This window comes from Urocampus carinirostris, chromosome 19 (genome assembly GCF_059441175.1).
Source record: "Urocampus carinirostris isolate Australia breed hairy pipefish chromosome 19, RoL_Ucar_1.0, whole genome shotgun sequence".
NCBI classification, from domain to species: Eukaryota; Metazoa; Chordata; class Actinopteri; order Syngnathiformes; family Syngnathidae; genus Urocampus; species Urocampus carinirostris.
In genome coordinates this window covers 24526689-24552695 of record NC_142367.1, presented here as the reverse complement: position 1 = coordinate 24552695, position 26007 = coordinate 24526689, and the positions used below count along the sequence as shown (strand labels likewise).

General features: G+C 42.6%; 1 protein-coding gene across 1 annotated transcript in view; it reads right to left on the bottom strand.

Annotated features, from left to right (window-relative positions):
- atrnl1b (attractin like 1b) overlaps window positions 1-12020 on the bottom strand; it is a 146473-nt gene extending 134453 nt beyond the window's left edge. The window contains exons 1-4 of the mRNA XM_088323704.1: window positions 11154-12020; window positions 4760-4843; window positions 4310-4423; window positions 1605-1733 (exon numbers count right to left, since the gene is read on the bottom strand). Coding sequence (XP_088179830.1) covers window positions 1605-1733; window positions 4310-4423; window positions 4760-4843; window positions 11154-11365 — 539 coding nt within the window. The 5' untranslated portion in view covers window positions 11366-12020. The remainder of the gene's footprint in view (window positions 1-1604; window positions 1734-4309; window positions 4424-4759; window positions 4844-11153) is intronic.
- Window positions 12021-26007: the final 13987 nt, after the last annotated feature.

Sequence of the window (26007 nt, the reverse complement as noted above, 5' to 3'; positions counted from 1 at the left end):
TTTTTGGTGTTAATAATAAATGACCCCCCCCAATAATGGGACTTATACTCTAAGTGCAACTTATACATGTTTTTAACTTCTTTACGATGCATTTTTTGGACTGGTTCGATTTATACTCCGGTGAGACTTATAGTCCAGGTCACTTCACAGTGCAGGACCTGCCAAACCTAGGAACAGTGTTAGTTTTTGGCTACTTTTTGCTGGCATGACCACTGGGCATCTTCCGGTCAGGCCTTGGGGTTTCAGTGGGCTTTTTATGGAAAGCTAAAATGATGAGGACGGAGTCAAGTATCAGACTGCTACAGCTACTTTTCACCTCTGCTGGTTTCCTGACTACTTGAGTCAGCTCGGAGTCAAGAGTACATGGGAATGGCCAAAGTATTGTGAAGATTTATAATGAAGAGCAGAAATACACACAACCATACAAACAATTACAAAAAATCAGCAATGACGCTATGTTAAACGGTGTCTGTTCAGATACACTAATTTCTTTGGGAAAAAATAGATACGGCCATTGTAGGTCTCTTAGTTCAGTGAAAACCATTTAATTTCTTTCACCCATCTGGAATTGTGCATATATACACTATATGGATGACTAGGCAGCACGGCAGTGCAGTGGTTAGCACGTGTGCGGCACAGTTCTGAGGTCGTGAGATCAAATCCTCCTGTGTGGAGTTTGCATGTTCTCCCCGTGCTTGCGTGGGTTTCCTCCAAGCACTCCAGTTTCCTCCCACATTCCAAAAACATGCATTTTAGGTTAATTGGCCTAACCAAAATGTCCCTAGGTGTGAATGAGCGAGCGAATTGTCTGTCCCTGTGTGCTCTGCGACTGGCTGGTAACCAGTTCAGGGTGCCCCCTGCCCACTGCCCTAAGATAGCTGGGATGGGCTACAGCCCCCCCGCAACCCTACTGCGAATAAGCCGTGCAGATAATGGATGGGTGGATGGATGGATGAATATCCACATTGCTGAACTTTCTAATATGCTGATTGCCTTAAAAGTTTTTTTATGAGTGCCCAATAGAAAATATATCAAGGATACAGAAGACACTATGATTTTGAAACTGATCAACAGGCACACCCAAATCCTATTTTTTTCCCAGTGGTGATAAACATTTTGACAGAATTACATATATAAATGCTTGTTCCACGGACAGACTGAGGAGATCATTTCTTCCTCATGCCATGAGCCTCTTTGACTACACCCAGGGGAATAAAAGCCCACATTATATCCCACCCCCACATTACCCTATTTTTATGACAGTGTGTATTTTCCGTAGCACTACTGAAATACTCTGTGTCAACACATTATATTGGGTATTTTTGTATTCTATATCTTTTATTATTCTATTTTTCAACAAGAGGATACTGCTGGAAGTGTGAGTTTCCCTACAAGGATGAATGAAGTATCTATCTATCTATCTAAAGGTGTGCAAGATAATGGTGCTTTAGTAACCTTACTTTTGGTCGTAATCTGCCGATTATAATTGTCCAGGCCCTAAATTTTAGGAGAGGCTGCGGACTGCTAATATATGGTCATCAGGTGTCAAATACACCCCAAGCCTTAGTTTAAACACTTTATATTGTCGGAGCTGTTGAACTTACGAGTAGAATATTTCAAATCCTGTGAGGTTATAAGCAGCGTCGCTGAAGAAATGCAGCAGTGCATAGCCTGACGTCGTCTCCACTTCGGGGACCGTCTCGTTTCCCCGGACCTCCGGCACGACGAGGCCGCTGTGAAAATCAAGCAAAAATCCGCTTTATTTGGCCCTTTGATTGAAATAAAGCACACGAGTTCCAGTGGGGAGAATAGAGATGAGATTTAGGAAAGATTTTGTCATGGTCACCAGAATTGATAGGGTTATTTTGTGAGATGATTGGGTTTGGGCAGCGCACTTTAAAAATGCTTGTCTTTTAAACCAAGTAGGGATAGAAGGAATTCTTTTGTGTTTCCTCCATATCTCAACACACCAGGAGTTCCACTCAGATATATCTGAGTAGTAGAGCGACCCCACGCTACTTCACATTTCGATTATCTCTGGTTCACTGCTCCGCGGATTTTAAATTGAATTGACTTTATTGTTATTGATATCAACATATTGTGCATTGTGTTCGGAGCAGACAGCAAACACCATCAAAGGGGCAGGTTATTCAGGGCTTTGTGTGTTGGGTGGGCGTGACTGTGAGCGTGACTTCGATAGGCTGGCGTATGCTGTCAGTCAAAAAGCGGGGCGGGCACACAAGTTGATGTGTCAACCAGAAACAAACTAGCATGGCGTCAGCTAGTAGCTTTAGCGGCTCATTGAATTGAAAATAAATGTATGAATTTAATTTCTCTGAAGAAAATCAAAATAGCGCAAAATAGTGCACAGTGGATTTTAATCGGGTCCGGGAAGAGACTGAGGCAGCGTTGGGGAGAAGGCAATAGCGAGGCTGAACGTTCGGCCGATTGTACGGTTAGGCTTACAACTCTCTTAAGCAATCCTGCCAAGCCTGTATCTCACCAACAGCAGATCCATTACCCATAAAATGGATGACTTGGAGCTACAACTTGTGGGAAACTACATTATCAACAGGGTTGGGTAGGGTTACTTTAACTGCATTACTTTGAATTATTTTTTGATTACTCCAATACCAAATATGCTAATAAAGGACAAAATAAACTAAATATGAAAAAATTAAAAAATTTTGTGCAGGCTTGGGGAGTAACGGAATATATGGAACGCCAAAAATGATGTTGGCAAGCTGTTTGGATTTATTTTCATTTTGTTTCTGTGGCATTTTATGTTAGTTTTGCCGGAGATCAAAGAGATCAAAGCCAGGAGAGAAAGCTTACCACATGTTGTGAGTCATCATTTTATTCATATTTAGGTTTTTTTTTGTCTTTTATTAGCATATTTGGTATTGGAGTATTCCAAAAGTAATTGAAAGTAATCCAGTTAAAGAAACCCTACCCAACCCTGATTATCAAGGAGATCTGGCTCTTTTCGAGGTTGCCCGATGCTAGCGTGCAGCTAGCCAGCTCTCTAAATCGCTTTCCAGCACTGGAAGGAGAAGCCCTCTAATTCAGTTTCTCTTTTGTATATTGAAAATAAAGAGCATTCATTCAACTGCAATTCTGTGTTATTATTTGTAGATACATGGTTGTTATTTTGTTAGTTGTATACTCTCAGTCGATAAGGATCTCATGTCAAGGTACCATATTTTCCGCACTATAAGGCGCACCTAAAAGCCTTTATTTTTCAAAAGCTGACCATGCGCCTTATAATACAGTGCGATCAATATTAAGTCGCAAAGTCTTGCAACTAAAGCAAGCAGCCGCCGACTCGATTTTCCCCCGAAGGCGAAGACGTCTGTGGTGTATGCTGGGATTTATATACCGGCGTTTCATTTCCTAACCAATGTGTCAATCATCATTTGAATCAGTCACTATTGGCTAAAGTTATTCGGAGGTAAAGGGGGCGGATCCTTTTTATCATTTACAGGCTCGCATAGGCTAAAGGGGCGAAACAAAGCCTGCAATTGGCCCAAAAAGATGAATGTGAATCACAAGTTGGGTTGCACTACGGCATAGAGAAAACATGTTTTACTATTCTGTATTTGTAAATATTTTACTCTCCTGGATTTACTACACTCACGGTTGTAAGAAGACCATGGTTACGTATCATTAATGAACGTGAAGGCTGCAAGAGAACTTAGGTGAGCTATGCGGATTTATATTTTCCCGGTATCTTGTTTTAGAACGATCTTGATGTTTCTGTGTAGAGTCTATTTTTAAACTAAATTAAATTCAAAGTGTTTATTGTCATATGCACAGTAAAGTACCCCGTTTCCCTGCACAATAAAATTCTTACTTTGCTGTCCACACAGTTGCCAGCAAAAAATAAAATGGAAACTAAGAAATGTTTGTTTGGTGACATCGTACGGACACGTATTTGCTTCTTTGCAAGCTTTGGGAATGTTAAGGGGGTAATAAGTTGGACTGAACTATCCGACTGTTTTGTTGACGTTCCCATTGTAGCGCCTTATTATCCGGTGCGCCTTATGTAAGGAAAATATAGGACCAAAAACTATTTTTTTGGGGGTGCGCCCTATAACCCGGTGCGCCTTATAGTGCGGAAAATACGGTACGGCTTTTGTGAAGGTGGAATGCTACTTTGCGGTATTTCACAGGGGGTTCCGGTCCCCATTAACCGCGATAACCGAGACATTACTGAATTGTAATCATTTCCCATTGGGTTCTGTCCCTGACCACCAGGTTTACTAAGATTTCTGAGGGAAACCCTCTACCTTTGCTCTCATGTCCTCACCTGAAAACAGCAACTAGAGGAGCAAACACAGAATCCCCATCGTAAATGTACATGTGGTCCCAGCTACATTCTGTAGCAAAGTGGTTGAAGCGTAACCGCAGCACGGCATTCGGGCTGCAGAGAAAGAGGAAAACAATGCAGATTCAGCATCTGCCCTTCGACATGAATTAATCTCTTGAACGCTAAGTGAAACTGCAAGGTTATTTCACCCGATTCGGGGACAAGATAAATCAGCAAAAAGGTAAACGAATAACCCCTGCGGCCAGTATCCTGTAAGTGCAATGTTCCTGATTGAACCAGCCTTTTCCTCACAATGACTGCGGTTGCTGTAGCAACCCAGCAATTGTGCAGGTTCAGCGATGACATCCTTCAGTTTCTCTGAATCGTGGCAATTTAAAAACCAGATACATTCTGTTCTGCTGAGCTCCAGATCATCCATCAGTTACTTACTAGGCCTCGATAAGCCAGGTGCACTTTGTTTTGTACTTGTAGTTGATCGGGCCATCTGTCAGGAATCCCGAGGGCTCGGTCAGCCTAGAAACATACAGAAGGGAAATTGGTCACTTAGGGCAAAATTCAGTAATTACACGTTAAGGGTGGTGTCACTCGTCCATAGTAGTTTGTCCGGAAAGTATTTACAGCTTCGTTTTTCCAAATGATGTTCCAACCATGATTTGTAGGCAATAGAGTTCTGTAGGTTTTTTCAAGTGGTAAATTGTAAGAAGAAAACAGAAAAACATATCACCGAATTTATCTTTAAAGCAGTGTTCTCGTTTGCTCGCGTCCCTGCATCCTAGACGCATCGTTTTTGCTGGGGACGCATAGTCTCAAATCAACGTGCGTCCCCAGGACGCAACTTTTTTGAGGCAGATCCGGCAGATGTTGTTTTGGTCTCGCGGTTCGAGTTTTCGTCTGCACGCCGATCTCGAGTTGTGCAGTGAAAAGTCCGTCTCTTTTTAGAGAACCGACTTTTTCGGCTCAACACATTAAAGAGAGCCGGCTCTCAAACGGCTCACTTGCTTTGATGCATTATATTACAAATTATGATGTTGTATAAAGAAGTTAAGAAAAAAAGGAAGTATAAAAGCAGAAAATGAAAAAAAAGACAGGTTTGTGGTTATCCCTTTAATTGGTATATTTTTATATATATATATATATATTATATACCGCAGACATATCCCCCTAGTGGGAGGTGGCTAGAGTCGTTTCTGACTCTTTTTGGGAGATTGATACAGAGGAGGGGATTCCCAGCCCCCTCGCTCAACCCAACTGAGGTGTTGGGAGTCATTAGGTGACCAGACCCCCCAATTCCAACGCCAAGCAGAGAGGCAACGGGTACCAATGTTTAAGTCTTAGGTATGACTCGGCCGAGGCTTGAACCACAACCTCCCAGTCTCGGGGCGGGCGCCATACCCCCAAGGCCACCGAGCTGGTAATCGGTGGCCTTGGGGGTATGGTGGCCTTTACAATTTCAACCTCGATAACACTAAATTTTGGGGAGCCATAGATCTCTGTTGGGACCCATAGATTTTTGAGCATGCGAGTCCCCTAGACCCATCACTTTTCACAGGTAAAATGAACAATGTTAAAGTAGGGGCAATGGTCCCAAAATGTGAAAAAGTGAAGCTCTGACTATTGTATACATCCATAGGATACAGTATGTATAAGCAGCAATCATCTCAGGTTACATGATATAATACAAAAATCCAGCGGTTAAACTCAAATGCTCATTAGCGATAGCGTTCAACCACAAAATGTCCCATAGATAAGCAGAGTGCTCCACCCATGTATTGTTAACTCGGCTAGATGCTTTTCACGGAATCTTGAACTAAACTCTTCCTCAACAGCATTAAAGGTGTGACAAGAAATAATCATCCAGCACATTAATCGTTTGCATAAGGAAAAAACACAATTCCTAAATTGCGATCACACGTTGTCAAAAAACAAAAGGCGTGAAAGGAAATTGTGAAATTAATATAAAAAAAGAGGGAAAAAAAACACCTTGCTTCAATCAAAATTATGCATTTATCAAAAATGAATGCATGAAATTAAAAAATCCAATATTTGATATTTCAAATAGTTTATACTTTTCCATTGTAAAAGATTATTTCTGGATAAACAATGTCTAAATTTAAGGGGAGATGTGTAATTTGAAGTTTCTTTAAAAAGTTGAAATTATAATTTTCTGTTATTCAAGGATGAAAATGTTGAAAGTAGGAAATGGAGTGTTTCAAATACAGCCTACACACTCTCAATCGCTGGATACAGGAAGCAAACGTACGTTGTGGGGGCTTCCTGGATGTGTGGACAAGTATCTGATCCATACATGTCCAAACCCCAACCCCAAAAGTTTTTGAGGGCGCATCTAAGAAAGTCACCTTACTTGCACGTGCAACAAGAAGATCTTGACAGGGGCTGCAAGCAATGTTCCCTCTAATTTTCCACGGGTCTGAGCATTTACACAAAGTCGGTGAGCAACGCTTGAAACAACAGTGAGCAACCATAATCCCAAGTGTGGCAAGATAATTGATTATAAAACATGTCCAAAACTTGACATCAAGTTACATTTTGCGGAGTTTCCGGCAATGCAAAATTATTATTCTCTTTTGAATGAATTGACTCATGTACGATTGCCTACAAATGTCGTTTGTTCTTACAATTCTTTTACAAGATATCCATTTCATTTTATTTCCTGATATATTTTGTCGCATAATATTAACATTTTTGGGGGCTTATTGAGTCGGTTGTAAGATACAGAACTGTACTTAATCACATTTTTTAGTGGAAGTACAATGTTGGCAACAAGATTCACTTGATATAATTGGAAATTATTTGAATGCAACACAAACTTTTTCTTCTTTTCTCTGTGTTTTTTTCAACTTTTTTTTAAATTCCTTTAAAAAAAATCTTATTGTGTTTCTTTTTTTCTTTTTCTTTTTTTCTGGCTTTTTTCTAAAATTTTCTTTCTTTTTTCTCTTCCTATTGTTTCTTTTTTTCTCAGCTTTTCACTACTTTTTCATTTTGGTATTTTTTTCTTTTTTGTTCTATTCCCCCCTTCCTTTAAGTCATTTTGTGCATAATTTTACATCATATTTGGTCATGTTGGGATTAAAGAAGCAAAAACAACCTGGAGAGCCTTTAAGACGCGAAAGAGACGGTTCCTTTTAGTGAGCCGAGCCGAAGAAGCCGGTTCTCGACAAACTCTACTGACTTTACTTTTCAACTTGGTTCGACATTGACTGCAAAATACAGTACCGCATTTAGGACACAACGTCGGGGAAACCCGTGTATTTTTACCTTCATGCACTGTAACTTTGACTTAAGTCGCTTCTTAATTAGTCATTTCGAGCCCCGATTTTTGTGCGCTGGCTCGATTTTCTTGTGCGCTGAGAATGTGCGAGCAGTGCGCAATTGCGCACGCGCGCAGCTTAGAAGGAACACTGGCTGCAATGATGATTTCAGCCAGAAGATGGCTTCGGCAAGTAGAATATTTTGAAGTTACAAACACCACCACTGACAAAAATGACAATTAAAGAATACCTGCTTTGCCTATCCACGTTTAGGGGAATGATTGTTTAAAAGAAATTGTGTGTAAAGGTTTACTTGTGCTATGGTAGAAAGGGATGCTTTTATGAATGTTGACCACTTGGTGGCTCATTCACTTGTAGATGACTGTGACCATCGGCAGAGCTAATGTCAAGATTTTTTTTTCCTTTCAGATTTTCTACACAAAAGCTGCTTGATTTTGGCTTCCTCGAATTGTGATGAAAGTATGTCAGCCCCTCAAGTGTAGTAGAGACCACGCCTTATAATTGCCCAGAGCATCCACAATTTCCTGTTTATCAATAGTAATTCTTGCCATTAGAAGAGCACAAAAAGCATAATTCACTCTAAAAAAGAATCAGGTCAGGGTCGTATTGCCTCCCCTAACATTTTCCTTCATTTGACACACTCCCACATTCATATTATGCTCGTACAGGAGGTGAAAATGAATTATCATGATTTAATTAAATTCCAGTATGTTATTTCACTACGAAAATGTTCCATACTCACTAAAAATTCTCACTGTAGGTATTAATTGCATCGTGTCGATAACAAGTACGCTAATGCTAGCCTGACAATAAGAGCACCACCTGCCACCTACTGTAGTGGATGTGCAATTACACGTCCTCAATCAGGGATCACACACGGATTCAAAAGAAAACATTGCTTCAAATATACATTTTCAAAGCCTAACTTGTATTTTTTAAAGGGAGAGTCTGTATTATTTAAATTACTAGATGTTGGTTCATTGTGTCATGCAACCAAAAATGAGTGCTAAAAAAAAATCAAGGCAAAATACAAATAAGACAAGTCAAGTCATGTTTATTTGTATAGCCCTTAATCACAAAGAGTCTCAAAGGGCTGCACTGATCAAAGACTATTGCAAACTAATCCATCTACTGATATGATTTGGGCGGGAGTCAAGTCATTTTTATTTGTGACGCCCTTAATCACAAAGAGTCTCAAAGGGCTGCACAGGTTATTGCACAGACTATTATTTCTGACTATTATGACACCATCCCCTGATCTGGAACCAACATGAGGGCAAGGAAAAACTCAAAAACCTCAACATGAGGAAAATGAAGAAACCTTGAGAAGGGACCGCACATGTGGTAATCCCCCTTTCAGGATGACCAGGGTGCAATGGATGTTGCAATTACAAATAGTACAGAGATATTGTCAACAAAAAAAAAAAAAAATTATATATATATATATATATATATAGGTTGTTCATGGGCAGCACGGCGGGGCAGTGGTTAGCACGTGTGCGGCACAGTTCTGAGGTTATGGGTTCAAATCCAGCTACCGGACTTCATGTGCGGAGTTTGTATGCTCTCCCCGTACTTGCGTGGGTTTCCTCCGGGCACTCCGGTTTCCTCCCACATTCCAAAGACATGCATTTCAGGTGAATTGGCCGGTCCAAATTGTCCCTAGGTGTGAACGAGCGAGCGAGTTGTCTGTCCCTGTGTGCCCTGCGATTGGCTGGCAACCAGTTCAGGGTGTCCCCTGCCCACTGCCCGAAGATAGCTGGGATGGGATCCAGCACCCCCGCGACCCTACCTAGGATAAGCGGTGCGGATAATGGATGGATGGAGGTTATCCATATGCTCAGAACAGACTCAACCGCATGGTTTGTCTTCTCACTTTTTACCCAGCTTTCGCAGGGTTTTTAGGTATCCGTAGCAACAAGATGATAGATAGTATTGTTAGCTCCCTCTAGATGAGGCTCATATGAGGTCACATAAATAGAAAATATTTGACTGAGTGAGGATTATGTTTTTAAATGCATATTTATATGCTAGTTCAAGATTATTAAAATATCATTCAAATCAATATTGTTTTCTTTTATTGAATTAAGTTTTTTCTCAATTAAGAGGTAGTAAAACGTACACACTGTCCCAATAAAGTTAGCAGTGATTTAAAATGGCCATGATAAGACTTTGTTTTGCTTTGAAACTGCAATTCAAGTCATTTCAGGTGGCTTAGCATGCAATGTTGATGCTCCAGGATCTTGACATTAATAGTGTGTTTAACTATTACATCATTCGACATGCATATTATTACATTCTCATACCTTTTCACCTCATTGGTTCTTGCTTTAATTTATACGTTTTTTTAAGAATTTCAAAAATTGTGTATGCCTTATAACCTGTGTTCCCTCTAAGCTGCTCGCACATTCTCAGCGCACAAGAAAATCTAGCCAGCGCACAAAAATCAGGGCTCAAAATTACTAATTAAGAAGCGACTTAAGTCAAAGTTACAGTGCATGAAGGTCAAAATACACGGGTTCCCCTGACGTTGTGTCCTAAATGCGGTATTTTGAAGTCGAGTCGAAGTAGAACGAAGTTGAGTAAAGTTAGTAGAGAACCGAATTCTTCGGCTCGGCTCACTAAAAGGAACCGGCTCTTTCGGGTCCTAAACGGCTCTTCAGGTTGTTTTTGCTTCTTTAATCCCAACATGACCAAATATGATGTAAAATTATGCACAAATTGACTTAAAGGAAGGGGGGAATCGAACAAAAAAGAAAAAAATACCAAAATGAAAAAGTAGTGAAAAGCTGAGAAAACAAGAAACAAAAGGAAGAGAAAAAAGAAGGATCATTTTAGAGAAAAAGCCAGAAAAAATAAGAAATGTAGGAAAAAAGTAAATAGAGAACAAAAAGAAAAAAGTAACAAAACAGTAGAAAAAAAACGGAAAAAAGAAGAAAAAGTTTGTTGCATTCAAATGATTTCCAATTATATCAAGTGAATCTTGTTCCCAACATTGTACTTCCACTAAAAATTGTGATTAAGTACAGTTGTATATCGGGCAACCGACTCAATAAGCCCCCAAAAATGTTAATATTATGCGTCAAAATATATCAGGAAATAAAAAGAAATGTATATCTTGTGAAAGAATTGTAAGAACAAACGACGTTTGTAGGCCGTACAACCTTTGCAATAGTACATGAGTCAATTCATTCAAAAGAGAAAAATCATTTTACATTGCCGGAAACTCAGCAACTTGATGTCAAGTTTTGGACATGTTTGATCATTAATTATCTTGCCACACTTGGGATTATGGTTGCTCACTGTTGTTTGAAGCGTTGCTCACCCACTTTGTGTGAACGCTCAGACCCGTAAGGAAAATTACAGGGAACATTGCCAGCAACCAGTTCAGGGTGTCCCCCTGCCCACTGCCTGAAGATAGCTGGGATGAGCTCCAGCACCCCCGCGACCCTACTGAGGATAAGCGGTGCAGATAATGGATGGATAATGACACAATTGGACATGCATATTCTACAATTCTAAGCCGAACTTACTTGAACCGGCCATGACAATGCTGGCACTGGTCTCCCACCCATCCTGGCTCGCACACGCACGAACCATTGTGACATTTCCCCGACAGGCACGACTTGTCACAGCCTTTGGGGGGCGAGGAGTGGGCCAAGGCGACCAAGTGGATCAGAACCCACGCCGCCACCAAGTATCTTCCGTGGGGTCGTGTAACCGAACATCTCCTGGCTCCATCCATTTTGAAGGGGGGGTGATAAGGAACTTCGGCTTGGAGACTGTTTCAAGTGGGACTCCAAAAGTTCCGCATGTTTAAATGACAAAAAGAGGGATTTTGGGGAGTTTTTTTCCCCACTTTGTTGAGGAAAGCGATAAATGAGTCATACGAAGGTTAAAATGCTCGTTTATCCGAGAGCTAGCGCATCCTCCGTTAGCCTCTTTAGCTTATCCGCAGCGTCCCAACATTGATTCATGACCGCTTTCTCTCTCTCTCTTTCAAATAGCAGCCATTTTTAACGCGTCAACAACCATCAAGACGAGCCGCGGGGAGCCTTCCATAAGCCGCGGGAGAACAAAGACTCGGAGTCCACCCCGGAACCACAGCGTCGGCCGCCGACATGGATGTGGAGCTCCGAGGAGGAGGCTTGTTTCTTCCCTCGCCGACTGACTTCCAAAGCGGGGTTACCGAGCACTCGGAGCGCTTTTTCCAGCCCGTCGGCGCTTCCTGTCCGGGGTTAGTCGACCCGGACGGCGACTCGGGTTCCTTGCTCGCCCATTTTTTTTCCAATTGAGAAGAAAACGATGTGAAAAAGGAGGTTTGTCGCCATATAAACACGAAGAAGTGGCAGCGAGAGCGTCTCCAAGCTCGGCTCCTCAGGTTAGAGAAAAGTAAAACATAAAACGCGCATGCGCAGTGCGGACGGATTCTCATTTAAAGGGACAGCTCTTCTGTTTTGTTTTCTTAAATCGTCTTCCGGGTGAACAAAACCCGAATATAATCCTTTTTTTAATCAATACCCCCTTTATCCGATTATATAAAGTTATATTTGTAATACTAATTTAAAATCTTAAATAATGACAGTATTTCTTTGGAAAATACGAGCGCATGCGCATTAGCGCCACGGTAGATTCTTGTATTCTCACCAAAAGATGGCAGTGCCAAACAGTATTTTTAGATGCAAGCAGGGTTGGGTAGGGTTACTTTAACTTGATTACTTTTAATTACTTTTGGATTACTCCAATACCAAATATGCTAATAAAAGACAAAATAAACTAAATATGAATCAAATGACTCCATTTTGTGCAGGCTTGGGGAGTAACGGAATACATGGAACGGCAAAAATGATGTTGGATTTATTTTCATTTTGTTTCTGTGGCATTTTATGTTAGTTTTGCCTGAGATCAGAGATCAAAGCCAGGAGAGAAAGCTTACCACGTGTTGTGAGTCATCATTTTATTCATATTCAGTTTATTTTGTCTTTTATTAGCATATTTGGTATTGGAGTAATCCAAAAGTCATTGAAAGTAATCGAGTTAAAGTAACAAGTGCATACCTGTCAAGCTCCCGGGCTCCATGCTCTTACATACTTTCGTATTTTCCCTTACAAAATACAAAATAATTTTACACCATATTTTTTTTCAGACGTGTTTATTTATCTAGTTTAACATGTTATATTGTACATGTGTTTCCTTAAATCATATATACTGTTAATGAACATTTTGTTGTGAGATACTGAGTTGCTCGACATGAATGAGGTTTATTATAAAAAAAAAGTTCAAAAATGAAGTCGCTTGGACGTTCACTGTAGAACACAGGTGTCAAACAGACAAACCTCAGAGAAGCGCAAGAGAAAAACAAGCTGCAAGTTGAAATATGTCCACTTGATGTTGCCAAAGGCAGGTGCCTCAAACAAAGACACTGTACTTGTATTTATTTCTCTCTCTCCCTCTCTCTCTTTCTTTTCCACCCCTTTTCTCCCACTCTGTCTCTGTCTCTTTCACTCTCTGTGTCTCTCTTTTTCTCTTCCTTTGTTGCTCTTTCTCTCTTTCTCTCTGTGTCTTTCAACCTCTTTTGCTCTAACTTCCTTTTTTCCTTTTCTCTCTTCTCTTTCTCTCTTCATACCCTTTGCGCTTTCTTTTCTCTTTTCTCTCCTTCTGTCTTTCTATTTCTCTCTGGATTTCTTTCTTCCTCTCCCTTTCTTTTCCCCCTCTCTCACGACTTTTTATCTTTTGTTTCTCACGCTCTCTCCCTCTTTCTCTTTTTCTTTCTTTGTCCCGCCCTCTCTCCTTTTCCCTCCATCTTTCTCTTATTTCTTTATCTCTTTTTCTTTCTCTTTAATCTACTCATCCAGCCCCTGACAGAATGTTTGTTCTATCGTGTGCCCCCCCCCCGGTTAAAATTGAGTTTGACACCCCTGCTGTAGAAGGAAAAAATACATGCAAATAGAATTAAGTAGAATAATATATTTCCTTATTCAAATTCTTAATTCATTTTCTGCATTGAATTATATTTGGTAATATACTAATTAAAGGGATAACCACAAACCTGGCTTTTTTAATTTTCTCCTTTTATACTTCCTTTTTTTTCTTAACTTCTTTATGCAACAAAATCATTCGTAACATAATGCATATGTATACATATATATATATATATATATATATATATATATATAATGGATCCCTTAACCACCAGGGTCGTAGGGGAAACACTTCCTGCGGTGTGTCCTGGGCAAGTACGGCCTGGTGGTGCCCATCCCTCTCCATGCCAACAAATATTATATAAGAGTTAATCAACTTAAAACTACAAATATTTTGCAAACATGATTCGAATAAAAAGGGGTTATAAATATATGAAAAAACATTTCTACCCTCTGAGTACGAATAAAATACTAAAACTATTCACTTTAGTTTTAATTATGTCAGGAACTGAACGGAATCAGGACCCAAGTGCGTAACGTTTACCACAAGTTTATTGAAAGAAAGTGATAAAGTTAAAACTTATATAAACTCTATGTTGGCAGAATTACTCAAATAAAAACAAACATTAAGGTAAATAAATTTCCCAAGTGGGAGTGCACTTTCCTGTGGCCCACTTCGGGCGAGTGCCCCGGCAGCACTGCCCGCTCCCGTGTGTCTAGTTAACTTTATTCACACAGGAAACAGGAAAATACACCGGAAATGCGACTTCAAAATAAAAGAGTACAAAACTGATAAACGTACAAGAGATGCAATTAGAATGATTATTGAAATGTTACTTCATGTGTGTGTATATTTAGGAATATAAAAACAAGTTATATTCAGAGAGTGAATTCTGAGAAATAATACAACCAAAACGACCAACCTATCAGAAAGAGGAAGGGCTGCGCCCACGATCCGGTGTTCGCTGGACGCAGGAAGCAAGTCACTCTCAGATTCAGACTGGGATCCGAACACGGAAGTGGGTCTTCCGTAGCGAGCGATGGCGGTGTCAGGGACGGAAAAACAGGTCGGAAGAAATTGGTTGAAGTATTTGTAAATCCTTGCAATTTTTGCTCACTGGTGGCTTGATTTGCCATTGTATTTCTTCCCTTGTGATTAACGGCAGCTGGTATTAGTTTGTACGGCGTTGTCCTACAAAACATGCTACGCCTAAACAAAGGCACCATGAAACGTGTAGTAGTGCAAGAATTATATAGCAATTACGGACATTTTTTATTGCTCATGCAAAATTATTATGGAGTGTTCCACTGTGGTAAATTGTAATGGGAAGAACTTCCTGTAACTGAAAATCTAAGCTACATGTAACTGTGATTTTTACGCAACATGTATATGTGTCACGACCAGAACGGAATCAGGACCCAATTGCGTAACATTTAGCTCAAGTGTTATTGAAAGAAAGAAGAAGAGCGACTGTTTAGCCAATCAGAATGCAATGCACGACGAGCGGCATTAGCTCAGGAGGTAGAGCGCTCGTCTTGGGATCAAGAGATCACAGGTTTGATTCCCGGCTCCTTGTTATATGTTGAAGTGTCCTTGGGCAAGACACTGTGTGCGAAGCACATTGTAAAGCGCTTTGAGGGTCTTCATTGACTTGAAAAGCGCTATATAAAAATGCCGAACAGACCAGCTACGGTGTTCGCTGGACGCGGGAAGCAAGTCGCTCTCGCACTCAGATCCGAATATGGTCGGTAGCCGGGACAGGGAGAGCAAAAACGTGGTCGGGGTCAGAAACGAGTCGCAAGCCAGAACAGGAGAGGAGACGTAGTCAGGATCAAAATTGGGTCGTAAGTCGGGGACAAAACAGGTTGTAGCCGGGGACAAACGGGAGCAAAAACGGGACAGGCGGGAGTCAAGGTCAAAAAAGACTTGAATCGTATCAACAGAGGTTCGCAGACGGACTGACAACAGGAGAGTAAAATGACTGGGTTTACATAGGGCACAGGTGATTCACCTAGGTAATAAAGACAAATTATGCTTGTAAGAAATTCGTTTTTAAGAGTGTGGATGGAAAACATATGTTTTTGCTCCATTTTATCGGAACTTTGACTCATTTTAAACAAATCCATCTGTGATATTACCAGGGTTGGGTAGGGTTACTTTAACTGGATTACTTTCAATGACTTTTGGATTACTCCAATACCAATTATGCTAATAAAAGACAAAAGAAACGAAAGATGAATAAAATGAATGTTGGTAAGCTGTTTGGATTTCTTTTCATTTTGTTTCTGTCGCGTTTTATGTAGTTTTTCCAGAGATCAAAGAGATCAAAGCCAGGAGAGAAAGCTTACCATGTGTTGTGAGTCATCATTTGATTCCTATTTCGTTTCTTTTGTCTTTTATTAGCATATTTGGTATTGGAGTCATCCAAAAGTAATTAAAAGTAATCCATTTAAAGTAACCCTACCCAACCCTGGATATTACATACATTACCGTACAACCTCCATTTTTCACACGTTTAAGAACCCCTCCCTGCAAGGTGTCGGTGTGAGCGCCTTGCTCTGGATGTTCCCCTAAACAACTGGGAGGCAGCCAACAGAGACACTCGGCCGGCTTTTCTTTGGAAATTCCCAGACGTAACCGTCAGCCGGGGAACCGGATTAGATGAAAATGTCCGAATGAATGGCAGGAGAGGTAGAAAGAGGGGGGTAAGAGGTTCTTTTCTTTCAAGTCAAGTCAAGTCATTTTTATTTGTGACGCCCTTAATCACAAAGAGACTCAAAGGGCTGCACAGATTATTGCACAGACTATTATTTCAGACTATTATTACACCATCCCCTGATCTGGAAACAACATGAGGGCAAGGAAAAACTCAAAAACCTCAACATGAGGAAAATGAAGAAACCTTGAGCACATGAGGTCATCCCCCTTTCAGGATGACCAGGCAAAGGATGTTGCAATTATAAATAATACACAGATATTGTCCACAAAGAGTATAGGTTATTCATATGCTTTAGAGTAGAAGTGTGTTGTAAGCAATGTTCCCTGTCATTTTCCTTACGGGTCTGAGCGTTCACACAAAGTCGGTGAGCAACGCTTGAAACAACAGTGAGCAACGGCAATCCCAAGTGTAGCAACTAAGTCATGATCAAACATGTCCAAAACTTGACATTAACTTACATTTTGCTGCAAAATGATTTTTCACTTTTGAATGAATTGACTCATGTACGATGGCCTACAAACGTCATTTGTTCTTACAATTCTTTCACAAGATATCAATTTCTTTTTATTTCCTTATATATTTTGTCGCATAATATTAACATTTTTGGGAGGCTTATTGAGTCGGTTGTAAGATACAGAACTGTACTTAATCACATTTTTTAGTGGAAGTACAATGTTGGCAACAAGATTCACTTGATAGAATTGGAAATTATTTGAATGCAACACAAACTTTTTCTTACTTTTTCTGTGTTTTTTTCTACTTTTTTTTAAATTCCTTTAAAAAAAATCTCATTGTGTTTATATTTTCCGATTTGTTACTTTTTTCTTTTTGTTCTCTATTTACTTTTTTCCTACGTTTCTTTCTTTTCTTTTTTTCTGGCTTTTTCCTAAAAAAAAATATCTTCCTTTTGTTTCTTTTTTTCTCAGCTTTTCACTACTTTTACATTTTGGTATTTTTTTCTTTTTTGTTCTATTCCCTCCTTCCAATAAGTCATTTTGTGCATCATTTTACATCATGTTTGGTCATGTTGGGATTAAAGAAGCAAAAACAACCTGAAGAGCCGTTTGGGACCCGAAAGAGCCGGTTCCTTTTAGTGAGCCGAAGAAGCCGGTTCTCGACAAACTCTACTAACTTTACTCGACTTCAATATACCGCATTTAGGACACAACGTCAGGGGAACCCGTGTATTTTGACCTTCATGCACTGTAACTTTGACTTAATTGGCTTCTTAATTAGTAATTTTGAGCCCTGGTTTTTGTGAGCTGGCTAGATTTTCTTGTGCGCTGAGAATGTGCGAGCAGTCTTAGAGGGAACACTAGTTGTAAGCTTAGATTGAAACATTTCCACTGAGGTTGCCGACCTGGCCACGCTCCAAGAATCGACGGTGCTCATGTGGACTGGATCCGGTGACCTTTGAACTGTGATTCACCGGCCAGGAATGTCCTTTATGTGAGAGTGGCAAACAAAAAACTTCTAAACTGACACCGTCTTTCGCTTCAAACATCCAAAAGAGCATCTGACGTTGTCCCTCGAGCAGCCAATCTATACTGTAAATCCAGGGTTGGGTAGGGTTACTTTAACTGGATTACTTTCAATGACTTTTGGATTACTCCAATACCAAATATGCTAATAAAAGACCAAAGAAACTAAATAGGAATGGAATGACTCAATTTTGTGCAGGCTTGGTTTCTGTCGCATTTGATGTTCGTTTTGCCGGAGATCAAAGAGATCAAAGCCAGGAGAGAAAGCTTACCACGGGTTGGGAGTCATAATCTTATTCATTTTTAGTTTCTTTTGTCTTTTATTAGCATATTTGGTATTGGGGTAATCCAAAAGTCATTGAAAGTAATCCAGTTAAAGTAACCCTACCCAACCCTGGTTGGTGAACAGTGTTGGGCGCCAAAACTGGAAACAAAATACTTAGTTTGTAGGTAGTTCATTTAAAAAGTACTTTATTGACCACCTAGATTACTTAGTAACCAATTCCAGGGTTCGTACACCTTGTTTATAGCAGAGTTTTAATTTTTTTTCCCAGAAGAAATCCAGTGTGATCGTGAAAAACCAGGCCCAAAAATCTAGGGTAACATTTGGTTATGTTTTGGTCACTTTGAGTCTCCATAGTTTGTATTCTTCCTTGTGCATTTAGCACTCGTTTTTGGTTGAAAAGCAGCCTACATAGATAGAATAGAATATACCTTAATTGTCATTGTTACCAGGGTTGGCTAGGGTTACTTTAACTGGATTACTTTCAATGACTTTTGGATTACTCCATTACCAAATACGCTAATAAAAGACAAAAGAAACTAAATAGGAATCAAATGATGACTCACAACACGTGGTAAGCTTTCTCTCCCGGCAAAACTAACATAAAATGCGACAGAAACCAAACCTGCACAAAATTGAGTCATTGTATCCATATTTAGTTTCTTTTGTCTTTTATTAGCATATTTGGTATTGGAGTAATCCAAAAGTCATTGAAAGTAATCCAGTTCAAGTTACCCTACCCAACCCCGTGTAAATCACAGACTTCGAAGACGCGATGCCACCCATGCAGCCCGAAGACTTCCAAAGGTCTGCTGCACTCCAGGAATTCCCCCTCGCTGGATTATTAGCAGGACACTTTGTCTGCCGTAGACACGGTGCGAGGGGGCCGGGAGGGCCGAGACCACCCTCCGCTTGGAACTCACGCCGAGACCTCATCCTCATTCTTCTCTTTGCTAAGGAATCGAACGCTTGACACAAAACTGCATGCGCTGCATTTTAAGCGATTTGGGAAGTCCGTTGACTTGAAATGCGCTATATAAAAGCAGACCATTTACCATTTACCAAATAAAGGGTTCGTCCGCCTTCTCCGTGGCCGGATTTGAGCATTTGTTAAGGTTTTCAAAGCTTTTTTTTCAAGAACCAGAGCAGGATCAGGACCCAAACGCGTGACGATTCTCACACCAGCCTTTTATTTTACGGGAAAAGGGGAGTCATGCACGTTAGGCATCGATACCAATTGCCTGAGTAGATATAAGAAGGATGGGGTTGATACCGGACAGGACTGGATAGACAGGATAGATAATGAAACAGGTAGGGTTAGGTAGGGTTACTTTAACTGGATTACTTTATATTACTTTTGGATTACTCCAATACCAAATATGCTAATAAAAGACAAAAGAAACTAAAAATGAATGAAATGATGACTCACAACACGTGGTAAGCTTTCTCTCCTGGCTTTGATCTCTTTGATTTAATTTCATAAGCAACTCCATCGAAATCGGCTGAATTAGTCGAATTTGTGTCGTCGGAGTCTCTGGGCTCTGTCGGCCTATGTCTTTCCGCAAGATTGTGTGCCGGCTCCTCCCATGGGCGCGCGAACGAACCCCCCTGGGCTCCACCATCTCGGAGAATAGCGCAGCGATGTCTGGACCAACCAAAACAACGGAGAGCGTTTCAATGCCTGCTGTCCTCCGTCTGTTATCAACAGAACTAGACAAAAGATTCTGCATTCGGAACAGCGTGACCGTCATTGAACTAAAGCCTACTCGGTGAAAATCTTCATTGCACTCAATAAATGTAACTTGTATTCAATCGTATAAAATCCTTTATAGTCAAATGTATAAAACCCTTCAATGGGAACAAAAACTGGGGAGACTAATCAAAAGAACAAAACTAGACGGGAACAAAACTGGAAACCTATATTAAACTGGACAAAAATAAACTTGAACAATACCGGACAGGGGCAGCACGGCGGCGCAGTGGTTAGCGTGTGTGCGGCACAGTTCTAAGGTCTTGGGAACCTCCTGTGTGGGTTCAAATCCAGCTACCGGACTTACTGTGTGGAGTTTGTATGTTCTCCCCGTGCTTGCGTGGGTTTCCTCCGGGCACTCCGGTTTCCTCCCACATTCCAAAGACATGCATTTCAGGTGGATTGGCCGGTCCAAATTGTCCCTAGGTGTGAATGAGCGAGCGAGTTGTCTGTCCCTGTGAGCCCTGCGATTGGCTGGCAACCAGTCTAGGGTGTCCCTTGCCCACTGCCCGATGATTGCTGGGATGGGCTCCAGCACCCCCGCGACCCTACTGAGGATAAGCGGTGCAGCTAATGAGATGAGATGAGATGAATACCGGACAGGGAATACCAACAGGGAACAGGACCATGTCAAAACCCAGGTCTTGCAAGGGCAGAGGTTCATGACGAACTGACAAAGGAAGAATTAGAGCACTGAGCTTAAATAGACGGAAAACCAATCTGTCAATGAGCCGAAGCTGGCGCCACACGGGCGGGGCCAATTGGGTGCCATGGCAACCGTGGCAATTTTTCCAATTTCTCCAGTACAATCAAAACAAAAAATTACGCTACGCATTTGGGTCCTAATTCTGATGGCTTGGATTCATCTCATCTCATCTCATTAGCCGTACCGCTTATCCTTGTTAGGGTCGCGGGGGGGCTGGAGCCCATCCCAGCCATCTCCGGGCAGTGGGCAGGGGACACCCTGAACTGGTTGCCAGCCAATCGCAGGGCACACAGGGACAGACAACTCATTCGCTCATTCACACCTAGGGACAATTTAGACCGGCCAATTCACCTGAAATGCATGTTTTTGGAATGTGGGAGGAAACCAGAGTGCCCGGAGGAAACCCACGCAAGCACGGGGAGAACATACAAACTCCGCACAGGAAGTCTGGAGCTGGATTTGAACCCACGACAGGTTCCCATGACATGAACTGTGCCGCACAAGCGCTAACCACTGCGCCGCCGTGCTGCCCTGGCTTGGATTCATATTAGCTTGCAAATACTCTCACTATTTCTATTGAATCCTCGTTCAACTATCGCCCTCTGCCACGAGGCAAGAGACTCATTACAGATGATCGCAAACGTTTGATTTCTGCCAAAGGTGGCGCTAACGGTACATTGACTTTTCTTTTAAATAGAATGAACATTTCAAAACTACATTTTATATTTCTTTGGGTTGTCTTTACGTGATATTCCAATAAGGTTGATGATCTGAGACCCGTGGTGAGTGATCTCATCTCATCTCATTAGCTGCACCGTTTATCCTCAGTAGCGTCGCGGGGGTGCTGGAGCCCATCCCAGCAATCATCGGGCAATGGGCAGGGGACACCCTGAACTGGTTGCCGGCCAATCGCAGGGCACACAGGGACAGACATCTCGCTCGCCCATTCACACCTAGGGACAATTTGGACCGGCCAATTCACCTGAAATGCAGGTTTTTGGAATGTGGGAGGAAACCGGAGTGCCCGGAGGAAACCCATGCAAGCACGGGGAGAACATGCAAACTCTGCACCGGAAGTCTGGAGCTGGATTTGAACCCACAAAGGAAGTTCCCAAGACCTTAGAACTGTGCCACACACGCGCTAACCACTGCGCCGCCTTGCTGCCCGTGGTGAGTGATACATATGCAAAAAAAAAATCGAAATTATGAAGGGGGCACTGCATAAAGGCTCTTTGAACTCAGTTGGGTATTATTAACATATAGTCAATAGAGAAACTCGCATCTCAAACGATGCACTCCACCTTGAAGAGAGCCTGCCGGAGAGCAACGAGCTGAGGAGGAATGAGAAGAATGCGCCGTAACATAACAAAAGCCAGGAAACGACTGCGAGCGATGAGCAAGACGGTTAAGAAATATGAAGCGGACAAAAATGTTTTACGTGAATAGAGGGAGAGATGTCATTCATTGTTGGCAATCATTTACAAATTGACCCTGTCACTCTCCTTTTATCAGTCCGTCTGCGAACCTCTTTGATTCAAGGCAAGCCTTTTTGACCCTGATTCCCGCCTGTCCTGTTTTTGCTCCCGTTTTTCCACCTGTCCGTTCCTGAGCTCCCCGTCTGTCTCCGGCTACGACCTGTTTTTTGATCCCGACCACGTCTGCTCTCCCGTGCCGGCTTACGACCCGTTTTTGATCCCGACCACGTCTGCTCTCCTGTCCCAGCTTATGACCCGTTTCTGACCCCGACCACGTTTTTGCTCTCCTGTCCGGGCTATCAACCTGTTTTTCGCCATCTCCTGTTACAGAAGATCCCCATCCGTATTCGGATCATGATCCGATTTTGAGAACGGCTCGCCTCCTGCGTCCAACGAGCACCGAATGGTGGGCGCAGCCCTTCCTCTTTTTATCAATAAAACTTGTGGTTAACGTTACGCAATTGGGTCCTGATTCCGTTCTAGTCGTGACACTTTATTATGAACCTTATTCTCATCATAGCAAAATTCTACATCCATCCATTATTTGCACCGCTTATCCTCAGAAGGGTCACGGGGGTGCTGGAGCCCAGCCCAGCTATCTTCAGGCGTTGGGCAGTGGACACCCTGAACTGGTTGCTAGCCAATCGCAGAGCTAGCAACCAGTTCCTTACTCGCCCATTCACACCTAGGGGTAATTTGGACTCGCCATATAACCTGACATGCATGTTTTTGGGAATGTGGGAGGAAACCGGAGTGCCCTGAGGAAACCCACGCAAGCACGGGGAGAACCTGCAAACTACACACAAGAGGATTCGATCCCATGACCTCAAAACTGCCATGACGACTGATGAGTTTCACCTGTGCCCGCTCGTTTGGCGCCAGCCTCTACCTGGTTCCCCGTCCTATTTAAGTTCAGTCCTTTCTTTTGCCTGGTGTCAGTCCGTCAGCGAACCTCTGTTTCTACAAGGCAAGCACTTTGACTCTGACTCCCGTCGGTCCCGCTTTTTGCATTTGTTTCCCACCCGTCCGTTCCTGATTTCCCCGTTTGTCTCTGGCTATGACCTGTTTTTTGACCCCGACCACGTTTTGGTCTCCTGTCCTGGCTATCGACCAGTTTTTTCGTCCTTGACACCACAATCTCTCGCTCCGGAAGATTCCCTTCCGCATTCGGAACTCGTTCCGATTCTGAGCGCGGCTTGCCTCATGCGTCCAGCGAGCACCGGATCGCGGGCGCCGCCTTTCTCCTCTATCTCAATAAACTTGTGAGTAAACGTTACGCGATTGGGTCTACCCTTTGTGCTGGTTGTTACAGAAACATGACATGATATCCGTAAAGCATTCCTAGAAGAAGAAGGCCATTCACATAACCTTTTTTTTTTTATAACCTTATCTTCTCTGTTCCTTTATCTTTATCTTCTTGGCTTTTTTACCTCACTGTGAATGTGTGAAACTGGAGTGTCATGGCCAATTTTCGTTGTCACATTTTGTAACAATGACAATAAAGGTATATATTATTCTATTCTATTCTATTCTATAAATAATATTTGCAAATATTTTGTCATTTTTGTCACTTTGTCAAGACCAGAACGGAGACAGGACCCACTTGCGTTGCGTCTCTCACAAGTTTTCTCGGAAGAAAGAGAAAAGGTTGCACCCACGACCCGGTGATTGCTGGACGCGGGAAGCAGGTCGCTCGGAACACGGAAGTGGATCGTCCGTGGCGAGCGATGGAAAAACGGAAAAACAGGTCAGTAGCCGGGAAGGAGAGCAAAAACGTGGTCGGGATCGGAAACAGGTCAAAAGCCAGGAAATGAGAGTATACGTGGTCGGGGACAAAATGAGGTCGAAAACCGGGACAGAAGAGTAGACGCGGTGAGGATCAAAAACGGGTCAAAACTGGGGAACAGACGGGAGCAAAACAGGTGGGAGTCAGGGTCGAAAAAGGCTTGCCTTGTGTTAACTGAGGTTCGCAGACGGACTGACCAAAGGGGACAGATAGGAATGGGTATAAATAGGGACAGGGAGCCATATCAGAGTCCAAGGCAGATGGCGCCAAAGGAGCGGGCCCAGGTGAATCACATCGGTAATCATGACAGATTTTAAGCATCCGTACAAACCCTGTTCTTAACTGAAAATGTTTGTTGAAGGTACGACAGCGGAATAGACCACACAAACCAGTTCCAAACCCTCAAGCGAAGAAATTGAAACGAAAATACTTTTAATTCACTGAATCCAATTTCAAACTTTTTTTCGACATACTGGAACTCAAGCTCGGATTGGATTATCTTAATTGTATCCACGTGGTCGGGGACAAAATGAGGTCGAAAGCCGGGACGGGAGAGTAGACGCGGTCAGGATCATAAAACGGGTCCAAACCGGGGAACAGACGGGAGCAAAAAACAGGTGGGAGTCAGGGTCGAAAAAAGGCTTGACTTGTGTTCACCGAGGTTCGCAGACGGACTGACAACAGGGGACGGATAGGAGTGGGTTTAGATAGGGACAGGGAGCCAATCAGAGTCCGAGGCAAATGACTGAAGACGAACTCCCCTGATACATTTCCGTCATTTCAACTAAATTCCACTTCAAAAGGGCAAATTTCTCCTAGAGGTGCATAGGTTTAAAAATCTTAATACCGATGAATAAAATAAACCAAACCCTGGCCAGGGCAGCACGGCGGCGCAGTGGTTAGCGCTTGTGCGGCACAGTTCTAAGGTCTTGGGAACCTCTTGTGTGGGTTCAAATCCAGCTACCGGACTTACTGTGTGGAGTTTGTATGTTCTCCCCGTGCTTGCGTGGGTTTCCTCCGGGCACTCCGGTTTCCTCCCACATTCCAAAGACATGCATTTCAGGTGGATTGGCCGGTCCAAATTGTCCCTAGGTGTGAATGAGCGAGCGAGTATAGTTCTGAGGTCATGAGATCGAACCTCCTGTGGTGAGTTTGCATGTTCTCCCCGTGCTTGCGTGGGTTTCCTCCGGGCACTCCGGTTTCCTCCCACATTCCAAAAAACATGCATTTCAGGTGAATTGGCCGGTCCAAATTGTCCCTAGATGGGAATGAGCGAGCGAGTACAGTTCTGAGGTCATGAGATCGAACCTCCTGTGGTGAGTTTGCATGTTCTCCCCGTGCTTGCGTGGTTTTCCTCCGGGCACTCCGGTTTCCTCCCACATTCCAAAAACATGCATGTCAGGTGAATTGGCCGGTCCAAATTGTCCCGAGATGGGAATGAGCGAGCGAGTATAGTTCTGAGGTCATGAGATCGAACCTCCTGTGTGGAGTTTGCATGTTCTCCCTGTACTTGCGTGTGTTTCCTCTGGCACTCCGGTTTCCTCCCACATTCCAAAAACATGCATTTCAGGTGAATTGGCCGGTCCGAATTGTCCCTAGGTGTAAATGAGCGAGCGAGTTGTCTGTCCCTGTGTGCCCTGCGGTTGGCTGGCAACCAGTTCAGGGTGTCCCCTGCCCAGTGCCCGATGGTTGCTGGGATGGGCTCCAGCACCCCCGCGACCCTACTGAGGATAAGCGGTGCAGCTCATGAGATGAGATGAGATGAAACCCTGGCCATAATATTCGTCAAAGGGCAATGACTCTTTTGATTGACAGGTACGAGGCAGTGAACGAGTCTTTTTTTTTTTCACCGCACTCTCTCTTTTTCTTTAACTCTCTCTTTCTCTCTCTATCTCTTTATCTCTCTCTCTTTCTCTTTCTCTCATTTTCCTTCTCTATTTCTCTTTATTTTTATTTCTCTCTGTCTCTCTGTCTTTCCTTCTGTGTTCCTCCCTCTTTTTCACTTTCTCTCTGTCTCTCTTACTCTATTTGTTTCTCATTGTTTCTCACACTCTCTCTCTCACTCTCTCACTTTCTCCCCCCCCCCCCCCCCCCTTCAAATTCATCCTTTTTCTCACGAGGCCAAATCGGGAACTCACACTAAGGGGGAGTTTCCGGGTGTTTTTGAGTGGATGCTGCAGGCGAGGAGAAAGAGGAGGAGAAAAGAGGAGGAGGAGGAGAAAAAGGAGGAGTAAGCATGAGGGGAGGAGGAGGGAGGGAGGCGCT